The 22,040-nt window shown below is 39.3% G+C and overlaps 1 protein-coding gene across 1 annotated transcript in view; it reads left to right on the top strand.

Moving 5' to 3' along the window:
* Positions 1-1,375: 1,375 nt before the first annotated feature.
* LOC104668045 (cytochrome P450 2J2) overlaps positions 1,376-22,040 on the top strand; it is a 32,461-nt gene continuing 11,796 nt past the window's right edge. Inside the window, exons 1-7 of the mRNA XM_010370663.2 lie at positions 1,376-1,637; positions 11,978-12,140; positions 14,719-14,868; positions 15,273-15,433; positions 17,054-17,230; positions 19,086-19,227; positions 21,690-21,877. Coding sequence (XP_010368965.2) covers positions 1,428-1,637; positions 11,978-12,140; positions 14,719-14,868; positions 15,273-15,433; positions 17,054-17,230; positions 19,086-19,227; positions 21,690-21,877 — 1,191 coding nt within the window. The 5' untranslated portion in view covers positions 1,376-1,427. The remainder of the gene's footprint in view (positions 1,638-11,977; positions 12,141-14,718; positions 14,869-15,272; positions 15,434-17,053; positions 17,231-19,085; positions 19,228-21,689; positions 21,878-22,040) is intronic.

Here is a 22,040-nt window from a genome sequence, read left to right on the forward strand (position 1 = left end):
TTATGTTCTAGGGTACATGTGCACAATGTGCAGGTTTGTTACACATGTATACATGTGCCATGTTGGTGTGCTGTACCCATTAACTCATCATTTACATTAGGTATATCTCCTAATGCTCTCCCCCCGTCCCCACACCCCACAACAGGCCCCAGTGTGTGATGTTCCCCTTCCTGTGTCCAAGTGTTCTCATTGTTCAATTCCCACCTATGAGTGAGAACATGCAGTGTTTGGTTTTCTGTTCTTGTGATAGTTTGCTGAGAATGATGGTTTCTAGCTGCAACCATGTCCCTACAAAGGACATGAACTCATCCTTTTTTATGGCTGCATAGTATTCCATGGTGTATATGTGCCACATTTTCTTAATCCAGTCTGTCACAGATGGACATTTGGGTTGATTCCAAGTCTTTGCTATTGTGAATAGTGCCGCAATAAACATATGTGTGCATGTGTCTTTATAGCAGCATGATTTATAATCCTTTGGGTATATACCCAGTAGTGGGATGGCTGGGTCATATGGCAGAGGTTGCAGTGAGCTGAGATGGTGACACTGAACTCCAGCCTGGGTGACAGAGCAAGACTCCATCTCAAAAATAAAGAAATAAAATATTGTAAGCAGAATATGTGACTCTAAGTTGAGTACGTGAGTGTATACTATACTATTCCCGAGCTATGTTTCATGTTTTGAGTCTCACCATTTGTGAGACCCAAGCAGGCACTCACCAGATGGTATGAAAGACCGGAACCTGGCGGTCCCACAGTCTTGGGGCTTCGGAGAGGAGCCTTTCAAAGCAAACCAGCAAGGACCAGGACTAAGACATTCCTTCAACAAATGTTAATTAAGCACTTATTATGAATGCTACTCAGTGCTAGCAGCTTTAATGTAGTGCCTTTTAATCTTCCAAACACTTTCAAATACAGGAGCTCGTTTAGATGTGTTTCAGAGGGTGGATTTATTTGTTCACCACATACTTAGTACTTAACCTTTCTGTTTCCTTAACTGCAAGATGAGACTACCGAGAGCTTCTCCTGCATAATTTTGTCAAAATGAAATAATAATCTTTGTAAAGAGGCAGATGTGCTGCCTGGCATTTAGTAAGCGCCCAAGAAATAGCTGTTGTCATCACTATTTACCAGGCATGGTTCCAATCATGGGAGAGACGGTGATTGAACCGAACAGAGGCTCAAATGTCTGTGATGCTCTCAGTAAACCCATGGGCTTCTTAAGTAGAAAAGAAACTGCTCCTAGCCTGGTCTTTTGTAAGACTGGTGTGTGTTCTCCCGGGAATCCAGCGCCTGACATCTTCGCGGGGTGCTGCGAAGGGGCGGGGCTGGGAGGCGGGGCGCGGCTGGGAGCGAGGCGGGGCGGGGAGGCGCTGCGGGGACCGGCGCCTGCTTGGACCACAGAAGAGCAGGAGGACGTCTGAGACATGCTCGCAGCGATGGGCTCTCTGGCGGCTGCCCTCTGGGCAGTGGTCCATCCTCGGACTCTCCTGCTGGGCACTGTCGCCTTTCTGCTCGTTGCTGACTTTCTCAAAAGACGGCGCCCAAAGAACTACCCGCCGGGGCCCTGGCCCCTGCCCTTCTTTGGCAACTTCTTCCTTGTGAACTTCGAGCAGTTGCACCTGGAGGTTGAGTCGGTAGGAGCGGGAGAAGGTGCCTGGCGTGTCCTCACCCTAACCCTGTTCTGGAGCACAAGGGACGTTCTGGGAACGTGGGTGGAGTGGGGGTTGAAGGGCAGGAAGTGGGGTGGCTAACGCTAGTAACCTGGCAAAACCCACTTTGGGTTTCGTTTCCTAACCCATTAACAGGCATGATTCCACCTACACTTTCTAGGGATGGAATATTATTAAATGTTTACTAATTTGCATGTCATCATGTTAAACATTATTGGAACACCTTATTTGTAATGTGATTACCTTGTCCTCTTTTATATGATTGTCCTCAAAAATGCTATACTTTCTTTCTGAGAAACTTCATTTCCCATACATAAAGTGGTGATAATACTACCTCAATCTTCATCACTTCTCAATTGAGTTATTCCCACTACACTAATTGAGCCCTCCACCTTCAGTCTCCTTCCCTTGCAGTGCACTCTCACTAAGTAATAATTTTAAAATGTTCCTCCTCTGCTTAAATTTTTGCCAAACGGTGTTCAGACTCCTGACTGAACCACCTGGGACCCTTCTTGATGCAGCCTTTCTGCCTCTATGCAATAATCTCCTATCAGGGCTCTCCAGCTCTGGTGACCGAATTCTTTCAAGTTCTCTCAGACATCAAACTCTCTCTCAAGAAACAAGTGCCGGTTTTCCTGCCACTCAGCACAGGTACCTTGCTGAGAGAGAACAGCAAGACAGGTGATTATGAAGATTAAAATAGTGAGTGGTCAATATTGACATGGCTTATAGTTGGTACATAACAAATATTAGTTCTCCTTTCCCTACACATACCTGCAGTGCTTTAAACACATGGCTGTATATTGTACTCAAATATTGATAGACAAAGTTTTATCACTTTATGGGAGAAATACCCCATTGGTAATACTGACAGAATTAGTCACAGAAGGTTAAAGCTAAGCCCCCAAACCTGTGCCCTTGTTTAATAAATATGTTGTTTAATTTCCAAGTATGTGGAGATTTTTTTGTTATCATTCTCTTAATTATTTCCAGTTTGATTCTATTGTGGTCAAACATCATACTTTGTACAATTTCAGTTCTTTTAAATATGTTAAGGTTGATTAAATGACACAAGATATAGTTTATCTTGATAAATGTGCCATGCAGTCTGGAAAAAAATATGTATTTGACTATTGTTGGGTGGAATAATTGATATAAATTATTATTGGGTGAAGTAATTGATATCAATATCAATTTGATTTTACTGAGTAATGATATTGTTTGGTTTGCCTCTGTCCTTGTTGACTTTTTGTCTACTTATTCTATCAATTACTGAAAGAGGAATGTTGAAGTTTCCAAGGACGATTGAGAGTATCTATTTCTCCCCAGTTCTAGTAGTTTTTCCTTTATGTATTTAGAAACTCTGTTGTTCTGCACATACACGTTTAAGATTATCATGTCTTCTTAGTGAATTGATCCCTTTATCCTGTAATGTCCCTCTTAATTCTTCAAAATTCTATTTGCCTAAACTTTACTTTATCTGATTAATATAGCCACAACAACTTTGTTTCTGATTAGTATGTGCTCGGTATATGCATTTCTATTCTTTAACTTTTAACCTTCTTGTATCATTGTGCTTGAAATTAGTTTCTTGAAAACAGCATATACTACTTGGGTCTTTTTTTCATTCTGGCAATCTCTGTCTTTTAATTAGTGAATGTAGACTATTTATATTTAATGTAATTATTGACATACTAAGATTTGTCTAGCATTTTATTATTTATTTATTATTTATTATTTTTCCTGCTTTTATGCCTCTGTTTTTCTTTTCCCATATTCCTGTGAATTACTTGAACATATTAAAATAATTTTATTCTTATTTATCTGAGGTGATTTTAGCAGCTCTTTTTGTATTGTGTTTTACAAGTGATTGCTCTAAGGATTACAATATGCAGATGTAGCTGATTGCAGTCTATTAGTATAAAAATTTTACCACCTCAAGTGAAATACAGATATCTTGCAACCATTTAGGTTCCTTTACCCTCTCTACTTCATAATTGTCATAAGTGTTATCTCTATATACGTTGAGAACTGCATCAGATAATATTATAATTTTGCTTTTAAATGTTAAATGCAATTTTGAAAACTCAAGAAAATAATAGTCTATTGTATTTACCCATTTATTTACCCTTTCCATTTATCTTTTTTCATTTCTGATGTTACAAGCTTATCATGTCTTTTCAGATCTGAAGAACTACCTTTAGTCATTCTTTTAGTGCAGGTGTACTGGCAAGAAATTGTCTTAGCTTTCCTTCATCTAAGAATGTTTTCATTTCACCTTCATTTCTGAAGTGCATTTGCACTGGACATAGAATTCTAGGTTGACAATTCCTTTCATTCAACATTTTAAAAGGTTGTGCTACTTCTTTTTGGCCTCTGTGGTTTCTATTAAGAAATCTACTGTCATCTGAATTGTTAACCCCATATGTAATGAACCTTTTCTCACTGCCTTCCTTCAAGAAATTTTCTTTGTTTTTGTTTTTGTTTAATTTTTAGAGGTTTAATTATGATAGATCTTGGTGCCACTTTTTTTGGGTTTATCCTGTTTGGGTTTCTGAAACTATCCTGTTTTGAGCTGCTAAAATCACCTCAGATAAATAAGAATAAAATTATTTTAATATGTTCAAGTAATTTGGAGGAGTTTCAGCCACTCTTTCTTCAAATATTCTTCAACTACACATTCTTTTTCCTCTCTTTCTTGGACTCTTGGATACTGATAGCACAAATGGTAGATCTCTTGTTGTGTCACAAGTTCCTGAAACTCTCAGTTTTTGTTGTTTCCAATGTAGTTTCTCTGTGTTGTTTAGTTTGAATATGTTCTGATCTGTCTTCAATTTCACAGATTCTTCAATTACTACCATTCTGCTATTGAGCTATTGTATTGAATTCTTAAATTTATTCTATTGTATTTTTCAGTTCTAACATTTTCACTTGGTCTTCTTTATGTTTTATTTCTTTGTTAAAATTTCCTAATTTTTTGTTTGTTTTGAGACTATTCATAGTTATTGGAAAAGCTTTATAACAGCTGCTTTTAAATATTTAATTATTCTATATTTCCAACATCTGTATCATCTCACTGTTGGTGTCAACTCACTCAAATTGATGTTCTCTTGATTCTTGGTAAGGTGAGTAATTATGGACTATATCCTGGACATTTTATATATTTGTTGCAAGACTTACCCTGGATACTATACAGATCTTTTATTTTAGCATATAGCCTACTTAGATTCTGAATGCTCACTTTTGTGGGCGGCAGTTCAAATACCAATGCAGGTTATAAAGCTTCTGCAGTGCTTTCTGGTCTACTCCACTTTGTATTACCCACTCCCACAGGAGCCCATCTCACATTCTCATCAGTACAAGCTTGGGAAAAGGAAGGTGGAACAGAAGACAGGAAACCCTCTGGTGTAGTAGCTTACTCTTTACTACAGAGGGAAGACAGTCAGAGATCTGCCCATATCTGCTCCAAGGGGAAGTGCACCTCCTTATTACTATAGAAGAAGGCTGGAAGTCCTAATTTGCCCTCTGACTCTTGCAGGGAGTTTCTTTACTTCAGCTTAGGAATAGAAGTCACAATTCAGCTCACAGCCTCAGCAGAGAAGGGTACTACCTCATTATTGCAAAGTAGGGTGAAAGACAAGGTACTGTCCATGTACACCAGTTCTGTAGGACCTTTTAGAATTGGGAAGGGTCAAATGTTTTTCATGGTATTTGCCTCCACAACAAAGAAGTAAAAAGGCTGAATGGTTTCTGTCCTGTTGGGCTTTCCTTTTCCTAGTCCTTTGGCTAGAGAGAGTAGACTTTTCTTGAAGATATTTTTGACTGTGTTAATTGGTGTCATGATTAATAGAAGTAAAATGGAAAGCTTTCATTCAACTTTGTCTGGAATAAGAAGCTCGATCTGCACTTTTGTTGTATTCCTAAGATAGGTGTTTCTAGAGAGGTTAAATGACTTGCCTAATGTCACAAAACTAGCCAGTGATAAAACTGAGACTAGGATCTCATCCTTGGCCCTGTGATTTTTTTTTTTTTATCACACTGTCACTGTTTATTTTTATTTTATATAGGTTTGCATTTTTATATTTCTGGGTGTAAGACAAATGGAGTTAAATTGCGTAATTTAGTTATAATTAAATGTACATTCTTGCAATTGGAAAACATTAAGTACTAACTAATAGATCTTACATAAGGATTTTTATGTTAATTTTCATTTCATCTTCATGATAGGCACACAAGTGAGGTATGATCTGGTGGTGCTTCCATTTTACCATGGAGCAAACTGACTGAAAACAAACAGTGAACTGCCCAGGTTATTCGGCTAAATAATAACAAATAAGGATTTGAACCCGAGGCTATTTGATTTGTATACCTATTGCGGGATCTGGCCAGCAGCCCGCAATGTGATGAGGCTTTTTCCTTGTTCCCAGGCGGATTGGCAGGTCGAGAAGACACACACACGATAGTGAAAGCTGGGTCCAGGGGGTCACTGCCTTCTGGTCCTGTGATGCTGCCAATGCACTGGATATACCAGCATTTACTATTAAGTTTAGTGAGGGCGGGGATAGATTAGTGAGGGATTTGGGGTCATTTGATTATGAGGTGAGATGGTCACATGGGGATGAAGTAATTCTTTAATGTAACATCGGTATGCAGAAGTATAGTATACAGAAATAAGAATTTACAATATAGTGTGTGCATCAGCAATTTCTAACAGAGCCTTAAAACAGAAACACAGGCCGTACCTATGATTAGCAAGATATTAATCAGCAGTAATAGCTGCAGCAAAAGCTGGTTACAAACAGTCAATAGAAACAGGACGTGAAGCTAGACAACCAGTTAGACCAAAAATTCTCAGAACGGAGTATGCCTTAACCCTAAAGAGACCTAGAAGAATCATGGCAAGATAAGGGCATTTATAGCCCTATCTTATCCATATGAACAGGTGCCCCTCATGTGTCCATTTATAGGCTCTCCACAAAGGTTGCATTCAATTCCCAGAGCTTTGAACATCTGTTTTTCTGGGATAGGAATCTTGGTGATGTGAAACCTCCCTGACTGCACATCCATTTATAGGCTCTCTACAGGGGGAAGCACATCACGTGCTGTTGGCTCATTCTGGCAGCCCAGCTGGCATTGTCTTTACACAATCCGGCATGCAATTTTGCATTTACAATAATCAGGAGCATTTCATCTTTTATTCTGTAGCAATAGTTTCAGGGGGTCTCCCTACGTATACCCATTATCTACTTTATGTTGCCTGACTTTTCATGACATAGTTACAGGACAATTGATTTACTCACATGTTTATTCATTCAACAGACATTTATTAAGTGCTTATCATGTGCCAGGCAAAGTACAAGGCTGTGTATGACTAAATGTATAGTGTACACACTTGGTAACCAAATGGAATATAAGGAGATTGGATCACTAAATGGAAACCCTGGGGATAACCTTTTGTAGAATGTTGGAAGAAATTGGGCTGAATTTTAAAGGAAATTTTGATTTTTGGCAAGTGGCTAAATGGAGTAAAGGGACAGAAGATTTTTAATAGGGAAAAATGGTCTGAGCCATAATAATTTTATTATTAATTTTAGTATTGTGATTACTTATCACAACCATACTAAACATGGGAACTAATAGCACCCCCCATTTTATAGACTTGGAAACTAAGACAGAGAAAAGTTAAATAACTTTCTCCCAAATCACACAGAAACTAAGAAGCAGAACCTGGATTCAAACAAGTTTGTATAACTTCAAAATCCAAACTCTTAAGCACTCCCTAACATCACCTCTCCTACTTAAACATCTTAGAATTCTGATTGAAAACCAAACAAGATCCAAAATATTATACCTGATGTTAAGACTCTCCTCAGCCTAGCTCAGATTAACTTGTCAGCCTTGTCTCCCATCTCCCTTATCGACTGAGAAGATACTTTTCCCAGGAGCCTGCCTCAACCCTGGTCCTCTTATGTGGTTCTTAACTTCCTCCCATCAAATATTTTATTGTAAAGAATGATAATAATGAGAAGTGATTATTTATCTATATGCTCCATTAGATTGTTAGCTTCTTGAAGTGAAGGACTTATTGCACTCCCCAGCACCTGGTGTTGACCTGCCACATGGTCAGTGCTCTTTAAATAATGAACTCTCTCCTTCAGTCAGACAAGCTAGTTCTCTTGCTCCCAAACACCTTCTGCATTTCCCCTTTACACCTGTATATGATGTTCCCACAACCTAGAATGCCTTTAATTTCTTACCATGTTTTTTTTATTATTGTTGTGGTTTGGGGGTTGTTGGTTTTTGTCTGTTTGTTTTTTGGTGACATCCTGACCTTCATTTAAAATCTGGCACAGATACCATCTACTCTTTAAAGAGATATTTTTCTTACATCTGTGGTGGAAAGCCATCTCTTCTTGTGAGAGCTTTATGTCCCTCTCTATCAGCATAATAACACATGTCACCTGCTGTGCATTCCAATTTTTTTCTGCACAGTCAGTCTCTCGCAAGAGACTTTGACACTTTAGGAAAACATCATATCATGTTGATCTTTGTATTACCTCCATTTATAATACATCAGTGCCAGAAGGTGCCTGGCAACTCTTAAGCATCTCATAAAAGCCTGTTAAATTGAACATCAATTTGATCTCCACAACCTGTTCTCAGAAACCAGCACAGCCCCAAGAACTACCTGTGAGACCATTATTCTTAGAAGGAGTTCATGGGCCCCAGAGGACCGGTAACTCCTGAAACTGCATGCAAAGCTGTTTATGTGTATAGCTGTGTATGTGTTTACCGGAGAGCAGGTCTATGATATACATTATATTTTCAAAGGATTCTATAACTCAAAAAAGTAAAGAACCACTGTTTTAAAGCTTTATTTCCCATTTCCTTGTTTATTTTTTTTTCTTTATTGCATAAAAAAGCTTTTCGACTCTAAAGGCAACAATACATACACAGTGAGACAGCATATTAAAATACAGTTTAACAAGAGAGAGTCCTTGTGCCTATCCTGCCAACACTGTGAATGCGTGCACACGTGCGCATGTGCATACATACATACACACACACACACACAAACACACACTCAGCAGTACCTCTATAGGACCATGGTGGATATCTTTCCAGATTTGCATGTAAATGAAAATAAAGTTATATTTCCAACTTTTTATTAGAAATTCCATGTATCAATGAGAAAAAAGTTGAATACCTTGATACGGAAATGTTTGAAAGACATAAACATATGACTTTAAAAATAGAACATCCAGATTGAGGGAAAGATGTTACACCTTAGAGAAATATAGAAACAGCATGCATTTTTGTGCCTATTAGGATTTCTCTCTCTCTGTCTCTCTCTCTCTCTCTCTCACACACACACGCGCACGCGCACGCACGCACGCACGCACACACGCACACACACACACACACAGGCACAGCTCGGGAACAGACCCTCTGACCTACCGCTGGCAGGAGTGTGAATTAATACACTCTTTTCCTGTTTTTCTTTTCCTCTTTTTGTGTCGTTGTTCTGTTGGTTATTAAATTTAAAAACGCAGATTAAGTGGAATCTCTGTCAACTTTATATCTCTTGGTAGCCATGGTTTAATAGTTCAATCTGTTCTCCCACTAATCCTTTACTTCTTCCTCTTTACTGTAAAGTTTATTTATTTATTTTATTTTGTTCCACACTTTTTTAAATGCTTATGCTACATTTGGAATTTTTATTCCTAGCATTACATTTCCTGTCCCTTATTGCTTTTGTTTGACTTTTATAGATTCTGTTTCAGTTCTTTTCTTTTTCTATTTTCATTTCTGATTTTAAGACTGTTTTTGCCTTTCAAAGCATTTTATTTTTATCTCCTTTTGTTTTATTCTGTTGAGGTTTTTTTTTTTTATTCGTGGCTCATTTAATGATATACAATTGAAAAGTGTGCCCTGCCTTACAAAATCTTCTCAGAAGCTCTCTGGGTCATTTAATCTTTCTAAAGCAATGGATAAAATGACTGACAGGGTGCATGTAAGAATTGTTAGACATCGCCATCCTCATCCCAGGGCTCCTACTCCGTCTTTAAACAGTTGATAATATCATACAAGTTGTTGATCTAGTTCTGTTTAACTAGAAATGTGCAATGGCGGAGAGTTGGTGGAGATAAAATTCTTAGGAAGTTTATTTCAGTAAATAGTAATGGAGTTCTGAATCCCTCCCAAGTACAAGCTGAGATTCTAGGCTGTATGCTTTGCTAGTTAGAAGTCATTTAACTTAACCTGATATTTTTCAGCTCTTCCAAAAACATCCTTATTTAATGTTCTAAATTAGTCAAGAAATCCTTCTTGTCAGGCCTAAGAAGTTCATCCAGAAATTCAGCAAGTGTACATTAAAAAAATGCTTAATGTGTATGGTTCCATTACTACCATTTCATAGAAGCAAAGATGCTTACTTTAGGAGCAAACTGACTTGAGATTGAATCTCAGCTCTGCTTTTCCTAGCAAGACAGGAAATGCTGTGTAGGAGATAAAGATTGATGGAGGACTCTGGGCCAAAAGAATACAAGGACTGAGTTCAGGCTTGGTCTTTAATGTGGGAGCAAAGTGGTAGGATAAGACTGAACCCATTTTATTTGCTCTGATGGGGACTGTTGGGCACAGGGCTCTGAGAGGAACATGGTGGAGCGTAAGTGCAAAAGCATCTGGATTGTGGAGAAGAGGCCACAAACACCTAAAGGAAATGAAGTCCTTTGGATTGTTACCACTGCCTGCAGCTAGACACAACCCAGGCAGACAAAAGGCAGGGTCTACCTGGTACCCTTTGTTAAACAGGTAGATTAGGAAGGATTTTGATTCGGGACTGTACACTGTCCTCCAATCTGTATTTGCAGATATTTGCACGCTTGTGCATATTCATGAACATACACACCCCCATTCTCTCTCTCTCTCCCACCCCAACTCTCTCACTCTCACTCATTCTTACTTTCACTCTGTCACTTCCACTAAACTTTGTCACGCAGGTTTTCCCTCTTGAAAGAGGAGAAAAATTATTACTACTGTAGGGTGCTTGTGAGATTAATGAGATAAAATATGAAAGGTGCTTAGCAATGGCTGCCTGTGACCATGAGTGCCTTCTTCCCACACACCAGTGGGTTATTGTCCCCTTTGCCACCATAAGAATGCATCCACGGCCCTTTGCACACAGAGCTCTTTCATTCCGCGGAGACTCGCCGGGTGGCTGTGTGCCTGGAACCAGAAAACAAAGTGCCTTTCACATTGCTGCTCTCATTCTTCCTCACAGAACCTTAAGAGGGAGGAATAATTTTCTCCCTTTTATAGCTGGGGAGCTGAGCTGAGGCTCAAAAAATAAAGCAACTTCCCCAAGAGCCCAAAACGATTGAACTGTACACCCCAGATTGTCACCTAACTCCAGAGCTTGAGGGCTTTCCTCCATGCCTGGCCCCTGCACACCTTCTATTATCTAGCATATGTTTCTATATTCTATGCCCAGTCTAGGAAGGGGGCATTCTCATTTGATTAAACAGATAGTTACGATTTACTAAGAAGTCCAGTCTTAAGAAGTCTCAGCCTTCTTAAGTGGCTGAGACATGATTAGTGTTGAGAATGCAGATGTGCTGAATTCTCTCTGTTCACTACACTCTAGGATGCTTGGGGTTAGAAATCTTGTTTACTACGTCTATATATTGAGGCAGGTTTTCACTCTGTCACCCAGGTTGGAGTGCAGTGGCATGATCATGGCTCACTGCAGGCTCAACTTCTCAGGCTCAAGTGACCTTCCCACCTTAGCCTCCTGAGTAGCTGGGACCACAGGCGTGTACAACCATACCCAGCTAATTTTTCATTTTTTTGTAAAGACAGGGTCTCACTATGTTGCCCAGACTGGTCTCGAACTCCTGGGCTCAAGCAATCTGCCTACCTTGGCCCCCAAAGTGTTGGGATTATAAGTATGAGCCACTCCACATGGCCAGAACTTATTTATTTTATTACAGTTTTATCCTCATGCCTTTGCCCTAGGGACACATGATAGATGCTCACTCAATTCATGTTGGTTGAATACATAAATAGATACTTTATAAAGCAACATTCACATTCTGAAGTGAATTGAATCTGAGCCTTGTTGAGAGGAGGAGAAAAGGAAATAAAGCTATTCCCGTGAGATCAATGTACTCTCTCACACACACACACACATACACACGCACACACACTCCTTTCAATATGAGCCCCTCCAGCTACACACATCCGCCATCTCTGAACACATGGATATGTGCATATTCAACTGTTACTATTTAACTATTTTTCAGTTGGTGAAGAAATATGGGAACCTTTTTAGCTTGGAGCTTGGTGATATATCTGCAGTTCTTATTACTGGCTTGCCCTTAATCAAAGAAGCCCTTATCCACATGGACCAAAACTTTGGGAACCGCCTCGTGACCCCTATGCGGGAACGTATCTTTAAGAAAAATGGTAAGTTTCTTGGCCAATGAAAGGTGAGTGTTTGATGTTGATAGTCCTATAGTCTGTTAAAGGCACCTTGGTGACTATAATTTTACAACACTCCTAGAAATCAGCCCCACAGTAAACTTCCTGCCACTAAAGGAAGCTGGGTACTCACATTTCCTAATTGAAGTCCCTCCCTCAGAAGATTCGATAAGATCATTCCTCACTGGGATTTGGGAGAAGCCACATGCCCTGCCCAAACCTACTGTGGATGCTTTTCTAATGAAGTAACCACATTACCCATTTATAGCAGAGGAACGCGTTCTCTCTATTTTCCTCTTCCAACCCTCTCCCCTTAGGAAAAATGGATGTGGATCTTCCTCCTTCTGCTGCTGCTTCTTCCTGTCTCTAGTTCCTTATTCTCTCTCATTAAGGTTGTACCACACAGAGGATCTTGAGCCTTCTGGTCTATGATAGAACAGATTGGCATGAACACTTAAAATTACCATTAAATATATTGAAACATTTAAAAATTGAAATGACAATCTCAAATCTATTATTCTATCAAAGCACCACTTTTAGTTGCTTCTCAATTCTTTGAAATAGGTCCTCAATTAATTCTATATCCATTTACTGTATTATCTGCCTTGTGAAGCACAGTACTAGGCATGAGTGATGTAGCAGTGAGAAGAATAGATAAAATCCATATCCTATGTAGTTTATATCCTATGCAGAGAGAAAAAATAATATCAATTAACTATAATAGTTAGAAGTCTACAGTGTTATGAAGTCGAGTGCAGGATGTACTTATTAATGCAGTCCTGGGATACAGAAAAAGTAAGCAAATATTCATTTAATAAACTGGTGAAACAATCTGGCAGACAGAAAAGAATATGAAAAGTCCCTGGAGTGAAAAGGACAGGGAACTTGAAGAAATGAAAGGTGGCCAACATGACAAGGATGGGGATTAAAAGGAGATAATTAAAGGGAGATGAAACTACTGAGCTTGGCCAGGAATAGTTCGTGCAAGTTCCTGTTAAGGATATTAGTTTTTATCCTAACATTAATGGAAGCTCTTGAATGGCTTTAAGTAGAGAAGGGAACTATATTTACACTGTACATTTTTAGGTTTTATTTAGGCTGCTATTCAGAGAATAGAAGAAAAGGAGCAAGAGACTTTTGTAGCATTTTAGGTTACAGACAGTGGTAGCTCAGGCTAGGGAGGTCCAATAGCAGTAGGGAAATAACAGTAGGTTACACCAAGGTAGCAGCAGGAATTTGAGATATCCAGGAAGTACACCTCTTAAGACATGATGACATAGGTGCAGGGAGAAGGAGGTGTTGAGGTGACACTCAGATAGGTAGATGATGGAGAAAAGGAACAGTTAGTACAAGGTATTTGGTTTAGTTGGGCATGGGCGAAAAGTCGTATGGAGAAAATTGTGAGTTCAGTCATGGATATGCTGAATTCAAAATGCCTTTAAGTCAGCAAAGTCAAGCAGGCAGTGTTGTATATAAGATTCTGGAGCTCAGGGACAGAAATAGATGGTCACTATCAATAGATGTTATTTAAAATTTTAGGAGTTGATAAGATTTCCCAGAAATAGAGTATAGGGTGAGAAAAAGAAGTTTTAGATGAAGAAGTCCCTGAAGAACTCCACCATTTCAAGATTTAATAGAATATGAACCAGCAAAAGACATAGGAAATTGCTGGCAGAGAATTAGGAAGAAAATCTGGAGACAATGGTATCCTGAGCACCACTAGAAGGCAGTATTTCAAGAAAGAAGCGTCTACTGCAGCTGCAAGTAAGATGAGGTCAAAAGGTATCCCTGGATATGACAATAAGGCAGACCAATTCAGTGGGTGAGAAGGCCATAGTCAGATATTAAAAGGTGTTGAGGAGTGCTCTGGAATTGAAACTGAAAGGCGTGTAGCGTTACCTGTGTTATAAAACAAATGATGGTCTGTTAAGCTCACTAAAATTTTTTTTCTTTGCTTATACTTTTCTTTCTGCATGGAACATTCACTCCTCCTTGATCTCTTGATTCCTTACGTCATCTTTTAATGTCCAGGTTAGATAGGACCTCTCCTATAAAGCCTTTCTTAGCCTCTTTAAGAGTATAAATATTGTCTTATCCATTAGTGCATTCCTAGTTTTTAGCATAACAAATACTTTACTTATGTAACTAATAATCAAAGCATGGGGTTTGGAATCAGGCAGACCTGAAATTGAACACCTGTTTAGTTGCTTACTTACTGTGAGACCTTGTAAAGTGTATTTTATCCTTTATCCCTTTTTCCTCAGTTTTTTCATGAGCAAAATAAGTGGGTGAGGAGTGGTAATAATTGTACCTATCCCAAAGAGTTTCTATGAGTACTAAATTATATAATGCACAACAAAATACATATTAAAGTGCCTGACATTGCAAGCAATCAGTAAATATTAGCCATTATATCCATTGCTTTGGGATTATTTCTCTGGGCAGTTTTCAAGTGCCTTAATGATCTTCTCCTGTCCTTCATCTGATACACATCCCCGTATCATTTGCTGAATATTCACATTATGGAATCAGAATACTGTGATGTTGACTTTCTTTGTCCCAGGATTGATTATGTCAAGTGGCCAGGTCTGGAAGGAGCAAAGAAGGTTCACTTTGACAGCACTAAGGAACTTTGGTTTAGGAAAGAAGAGCTTAGAGGAATGCATTCAGGAGGAGGCCCAACACCTCACTGAAGCAATAAAAGAGGAGAACGGTGAGCATTGCATACAACAAATGTGAGAGACTGTGGCCCATTTGTTCATTGAACAGATACTTACTAAGTGAGTAAGTGCTTGTTGTATGCCCAGCAGTGTGCTAGGAATGGAAGATAGAACAGTGAACAACTTAACCACGACTCCGTCCTCAAAGAGTTTTAGAAGTAAATACGCAAAGATGGGCACTAAACACATTACTGAATTTAAGCCCTGGTCCACAGTTTGACTTCCCTGGAGTTGACTGAATACTAGTTGTATGTCAGACGCAGTGTAAGGTCATGTGGCCAGAGCCACATATATGGTTCTGCACTAGGGATGTCTTATGCCATATAGAGTAGATTCTCAGTAGGAAATGGAGACAAATCTATCAGAAGGATCCATCTTGCCCTTCCTCCACCTTCAGGACAGCCTTTTGACCCTCACTTCAAGATAAACAATGCAGTTTCCAATATCATTTGCTCCATCACCTTTGGAGAACGCTTTGAGTACCAGAATAGTCAGTTTCAGGAGCTGCTGAAGTTATTGGATGAAGTCACATACTTGGAGCCTTCAAAAACATGCCAGGTAAGGCATATCTTGGTTCAGCAAATTGGGGACAATGTCAGACACATATGGGTTTTTCCTTTTAGTTTTTTGTGGGTTTTTGAAGCTAAAATATAACCTTTCAAAACTGATTTCAACACAAACTTATTTGAAATCAGTCTGTTGACTTTAGTTTTTTAAATAATATGAAATATTTATATGCAAAAACCATGTCTAACATGCATGTAAGGTACAACATGTTATATGACATACGCCTATCCACCTGTTGTTCTTTTTAAAAAGAACAACAATATTGCCATTGCCCTTGAGTCTCTCCTCGCTGTGTCCTTCCCCAACTTGTCCATTTCCCTCCTCCCTCAAAGGTTCTCTTCTGTATCCGCTTTCTTCCTCAACAAGTTGCTTTGAGATTCATCTGTGTTGGTTGCTCTTTTTTAATGCAGATTAGTATTTCATTGTATGAATGTGCCACTTTTTGTCAATCTGTTCTGTACTGACGGACATTTAAGTTGTTTCCAAGTTTTGGATGCTATGAAAAAGCCTGCCATGAACATTCTTGTACAAGTGTTCTTGTGGTTACATCCACTCATTTTTTATATATGTATCTGGAAATAAAAGATGTTTAAAGATTGCCAAGCTCATTGCATTATTTGTCTGCCCATCAGCACTTCATATCATCAATCTTCTAATTCCATAGAATGTAGCTGTTTGGGGTTCAAACTCACTCCTCCCTTGGTGGGCCCTGCACCCCAATTTTTGTCCATCTAAGCCTTTGAGTCTTTGTCAAAAACTCTGCTCAGTTTCTTGGTTCCTCAGTCGCTTTTCTGAATTTGGAAGACATTTCTGGGAGCTGGGGGGCGGGGGAAGAAGTTGACCCCAAGTATTGAATTCATACCCTGGGCTTTCTTCTTCCCCTAAGCCTTATCCTGGAAACTTCCTCACTATCTTGGTTTGTATATATGTGTGCTTAAATGCATACACATGTATCTTTTCTTGGTGTTCTCAGTAGAAAGAGTGCCCTTGAATTATACAGTCTGCCGTTATCAAAATTTTTTAAAATTTCCTTTGTTTAAAAAAATGACTCTATTTTTGAAAATTACAAATGTGCATAAAAGAATACAATCATGAATCACTGTGTACTCCTCAATGAGCTCTAACAATTATCAACACATGGCCATTTTCACTGTGTCTGCATCTGTGCCCTACTAACACGTTCCCACTGTCCCTGAATTATTTTGGAGGAAATTATAGACCTCAATTATTTGATACATAAATATTTCAGCATATATTTCTAAAAAGATCCATTTTAACAAAAATAAAATACCATCGTGCCTGAAAAATATGAATAGTTATTTAATGCCTTCAAACACTCAGCCAGTGCTCAGATGTCCCCAGATGTCTCATAAGTATTTTTTTGGTGGCAAGCTGTTGGAGTGGTGACAAGTGGTCTTAGGCTGGATATATTTCTGACAGAGAGCTGAACTGTTTCACCAGAGGGGTGAGAGAGAAAAGAGGGGTCAAGGATAACCAAGATTTAAGTGTGAGCAAATAAAAGTGATAGAAAGAGAAGATGGTTTCTGTTGTCTTAAAAAGTGAAAAAAGGCACCATGTTATCTGCATGATTGTTTTGTTTTTCTCAATTAGCTCTACAATGTCTTTCCATGGCTAATGAAATTCCTGCCTGGACCCCACCAAACTCTTTTCAGCAACTGGGAAAAACTGAAATTGTTTGTTTCTCATATGATTGAAAAACACAGGAAGGATTGGAATCCTGCAGAAACAAGAGACTTTATTGATGCTTACCTCAAAGAAATGTCAAAGGTGAGGAAACCAAAGTCATTTTGTATTTTTTTCTTACAGCACAAATAGGGGTGTATTAGTTTCCAGCTGCTGCTGTAACAAAGGATCACAAACTTGGTGCCTAAAATAGCACAGATTCATTCTCTCACAGTTTTAGATGTCAGAAGTATGAAATCAGCTTCACTGAGTTACAGGTAAGGTTTTGGCTAGGCTAGCTCTCTTTGGAGGTGCTGGAGGAGAATCTGTTTCTATTACTTTCCCAGCTTCTAGGAGCCGCCTATATCCCTTTGCTTGTGGCCACCTCCTTCATCTTCAAAGCCAGAAGCACAGCATCTTCTCTTCTCTCTGGTATCTGCTTCAATCCTGATATCCTTTCTCTGACTTTGACCCTCTTATTTCCCTCTAGTAAAGACTATTATGATAACACTGGGCCCACTGGGATGTTCCAGGATAATCTGCCCATCTCAAAATCCTTAACCACATCTACAAAGTTCCTTTTTCCCTATAAAGTAGCATCCCTAGATTCCAGACATTAGGCTATAGATGGGCATCTTTGTGGGTCATTATTCAGCCTGCTACAGGAGTAAAAATAAGGGCAATATTTCAGAAAATGTAGGGTAACATTAATGCAGGATTGATGATGCAATTAGAGATAAAGATGGGGGTTAATGGCATTTGGTTTGAGGTCCTGTGAATGCCCAAATACTGCCCTTTCATCCCCCATCCCCTACTCTCTACTGTTATATGGAGGTATACACAAAGGGGGAACATAGCAGTTAATCCTCAAAGCTCTGTTCTATCATTAGTTGGGCCTGGACCCAATAACCTATACCCTTTTCTCAGCCCCCATAGAGAACACAAGTAAAGCTGAGTTGGATGCCAGAGTTTAAAGGCCAACTTTATTAAGGCCTGAGTTGGGCTTTTGCCTTCCCTTCTGTCTTGTACCTTTCACTTTCCAACATTACAGGCCAGAAGTAAAGAGGAAACCAAAATGGATGCATGACCTTTAACACAGTTACCCCTCTGGTTAACATGTATCTCTGTGTCAATACTGTCATCTTTACACATCAGGAATTGGGTCCTCCTTCTGGATTGGAAAGAATGGTGGATTTCTTTCCCTCTTATTTAACCTTATTGACATGACATTTATAGAAGTATTGTTTTCTCCTCAGAGGAGGAGACTCGCTATATGTTGTGCAGGTAAGGAAGGGACCATTAACATCAAGAGCAACATTGGACAAATTGAAGTTTCCAGAAACTGATGTTAAAGATGACAGTATCATGAGGAATGCTTGTTAGAATCAGTGAGGTTCAAATTGGAAAGGAAAAGATGAATGAGGACATACGAGAATTGTTGTTCATAAGAGGAATTCCATTTGTCTTTTCTGTTATCAGTACAAACATTTGTCAAGTATTTGCTATGTGTCCTTGCATTCATATAAATCATAATGCCCTCTTAAGGGGTGTGCACTCCTATTTCCAGTGTATTAAACGGGAAACTGAAGAACAGAGAGGTTAAGTAACTTGCCCTAGGTCATACATCTGCTAATTGAAGTGGTTAATATTGGAAGCCAAATCTGTCTTATTCACATCCCATTCTCCTTTCACTGTACTAAAAGCTTCCTCCAAATTACAGGCAAAAGAAAACAATTGTCTTGATTTTCATCCATACAAAGGTGTCCAGCACTTGGGGCAGGACAGTGCTAATGATATTGCTGCAATAAAAGTCTGCCTTCTGAAGAGGCCAAAGGGAAAATTGTGTCTTTTGGGGACCTTTTCGTCCAAATTTCCTCCTAGGATGAAGCCCCTGTGTGTTACAGCAATCAGGAATCCTCTGAATAAACCAATAAATAACATTAAACATTGTCTTTTCTAGCACACAGGCAATTCTACTTCAAGTTTCCATGAAGAAAACCTCATCTGCAGCACTCTGGACCTCTTCTTTGCCGGAACCGAGACAACTTCTACGACTCTGCGATGGGCTCTGCTTTATATGGCCCTCTACCCAGAAATCCAAGGTGAGCATGTCAGTGAGTGAGCCTGGACCAGGACAGAATAGTGCCTCCTGGGATGTGCTGCCTGCAGTCAGAGCCAGAAGATCTCATTGTAGGATGTAAAGAGGCAGAACAGTCATGAGTGATGAGGTCTTGGAAACTGCACATTCTTCACATTTTCTGTCTGAACTGTGATGGGCCCAGGTAATACAAACGTGAGAGAGAATCCCTGTCCTCAAGAAGCTCAGAGGCAAGAGGGAAATCAATGAAGTCAATCGACATTGAGATAGTTCCAGGAAACAGTTACTTTCTGATGTGAAAGTCTAGTTGTGTCTTTCCCTTCTTTTAAGTGATGCCTTCCCATTTCCTCCTGGATAATGTTCAAACACCTTAGTCTGGTATATGTCACCCTCCGATATGCCTTCTGCATGTCTAGCCTTGGCCCCACCTACCCTCCATGGTGGCCTCACTAAGTGACACGTCATTTTCTTTGTAGTCTGTATTTATGGCTCTATGTCGTGATATATGCTTTTCCCTCTACTTGCCCAGTTTTCCTACATAGTAAACTCCTAGCTCTTCTTGAAGAATCTGTTCAAATACTACCTCTCTAAGATGTTTCTGCACTCCCCTAGGAAATTATTAACATTTTCTCCAGAGATGATGTAATGTGCCTTTATTACTAGGCTTATCATGTATTATTTCTATAGCTTCCCCACAGACTATAGTCCGCTCAAGAATGATGTTCACATCACTTTTCTTCCTCCAGCTTCCAGAACAGTTTGAACATATGGGGGATGGACACGCTTAACAATACAGTTTTTCCAATTGTGGGTAACCATTTATTAATGAGTCATAAAATTAATTTAGTGGATCAAGACCAACTTTTTTTCTTAAGATACGAATAGAAAAGATCAGAGTGCTTCCCATGTACTAAGGTAAGTTTGTTTACAGAACTTTATTTTTTCATCTGTATCTGCATAATGTGTATATTTTATATGTGTATATTTAGGTATATGCATCCAGGGTCATGCTCAGTTAAAAAGGCTAGTAACCAACACACAAGCACTGTATGATTCCACTTACATGAGTTATCAAGAATAGTGAAATGCCTAGAGACACAAAGTAGAATGGTGGTGGTCAGAGGCTGAGGGAGGGGATATAGAGCTTTAGTTCTGCATGATGAAAAAGTTCTGGAGAGTGATTGCTCGACAATGTGAATATATTTAATACTACTGAACTGTTCATTTAAAAATGCCAACATAGTAAATTTTATGTTATGTGTATTTTACCCCCGAATAAAATGTTTTTCAAAAATTATAATTATTTTGCTTTCAGGTAAAAAAAAAAAAAAAAAAAAAAAAAAAAAAATCCAAACTAGGCTTTGCAAAGTCATTAGGGTTCCCAACTCCTTCCAACTTGTTGCTTTGTTGTGATTAGAATGATGCTCTTGTTAGCACTCTGTAAGATAGCTTACCAATAGGCTTTCCACCAGTAGGAAGCGAAAGGGGGGAAGGAAACGCATATCATTTCTTTAAGAACTTGTTCCAAGGATTAAACATCACTTCTGCTTACATTCTATTAGCCAGAATTTAGTAATATGGTCACACTCAGTTACAATAGGACCTGGAAAATATATTATTTAGCTGGGCAGTCAGGTCTCCAGCTAAAATCTCTTTTACTCTAGAAAAAGAGAAAAGAGGTAAGACTGCTACCGTTTCTCTCACTGGCTAGGTGAGCACTCAACCAGTGAAAGAAACTGGTAGCAGTCCTATCTGGTCACACAAATCTCAAAACATCAGTTTATGTAAATCTCAAAACATCCTTAAGATGAAGGTAGATTTATCCTCCCTAATCAAATAAGGAAACTGAGATTTAAAGAATGTAAGTAACTTGAGGCATCAATGTTGTAGAGCAAGTTTGCAATCCGATGGGTCTTACCTCAGGGCCCACTTTCCACTCTTACGTGTCTACCTGAGAAATTAGAGTCTGTAGATCTGCTATGGGTTGAATATTTGGGCCCACCCCAGCCCTAATGTGTATGTTGAAAGCTCATTTGCAGTGTGATGATATTAGGAGGTGGGGCCTTTGGGAGGTGATTAGCCTTCAGGAATGGGAGTAATACTGTTATAAAAGAGACTCCAGAGAGCTGCCTCACTCCTTCTACTATGTAAGGACACAGTGAGAAAGTGCCATTTGTATACCAGAAAGTGGGTCTCTACCAGATACCAAGTCTGCTGGGGTCTGATATGATAGAGTTTAGCCATGTTAATCCTGGTCATTCCATCCCATAGCCTAACCAGGCTCAAGGAGATTTACAGAGTTGGTAGTTTTCTGAATAAGCCTTTCAAAAAGTTAAGAACCATTTTATTTCTTGCAACCTGGTCAGTAATTTAAATACAACAGATGAGATCTTGGAGACCACTCGTACCTCTGTATAATAAAGCATAAAAGCTTAAAAAATAATAGAACCCTTCCCTCTCTACCAGAAAAAGTACAAGCTGAGATTGACAGAGTGATCGGCCAGGGGCAGCAGCCGAGCACAGCCGCCCGGGAGTCCATGCCCTACACCAATGCCGTCATCCATGAGGTGCAGAGAATGGGCAACATCATCCCCCTGAACGTTCCCAGGGAAGTGACAGTTGATACCACTTTGGCTGGGTACCACCTGCCCAAGGTAACTAAGCATGCTTAGCCCCACACCTTCAAGCCCATCTTTTAGATGGGGTGAAAACCTGAACTTGAGAAGTGACATTTATTCTTGTCCTAAGGAGTCATTTCAATGGAAGAGAAAGATATCTTATACCTGATATGATACTAGATTTTCTCCATGTGTCAAC

The sequence above is a fragment of the Rhinopithecus roxellana genome, chromosome 12, assembly GCF_007565055.1.
Source record: "Rhinopithecus roxellana isolate Shanxi Qingling chromosome 12, ASM756505v1, whole genome shotgun sequence".
Lineage (NCBI taxonomy): Eukaryota > Metazoa > Chordata > Mammalia > Primates > Cercopithecidae > Rhinopithecus > Rhinopithecus roxellana.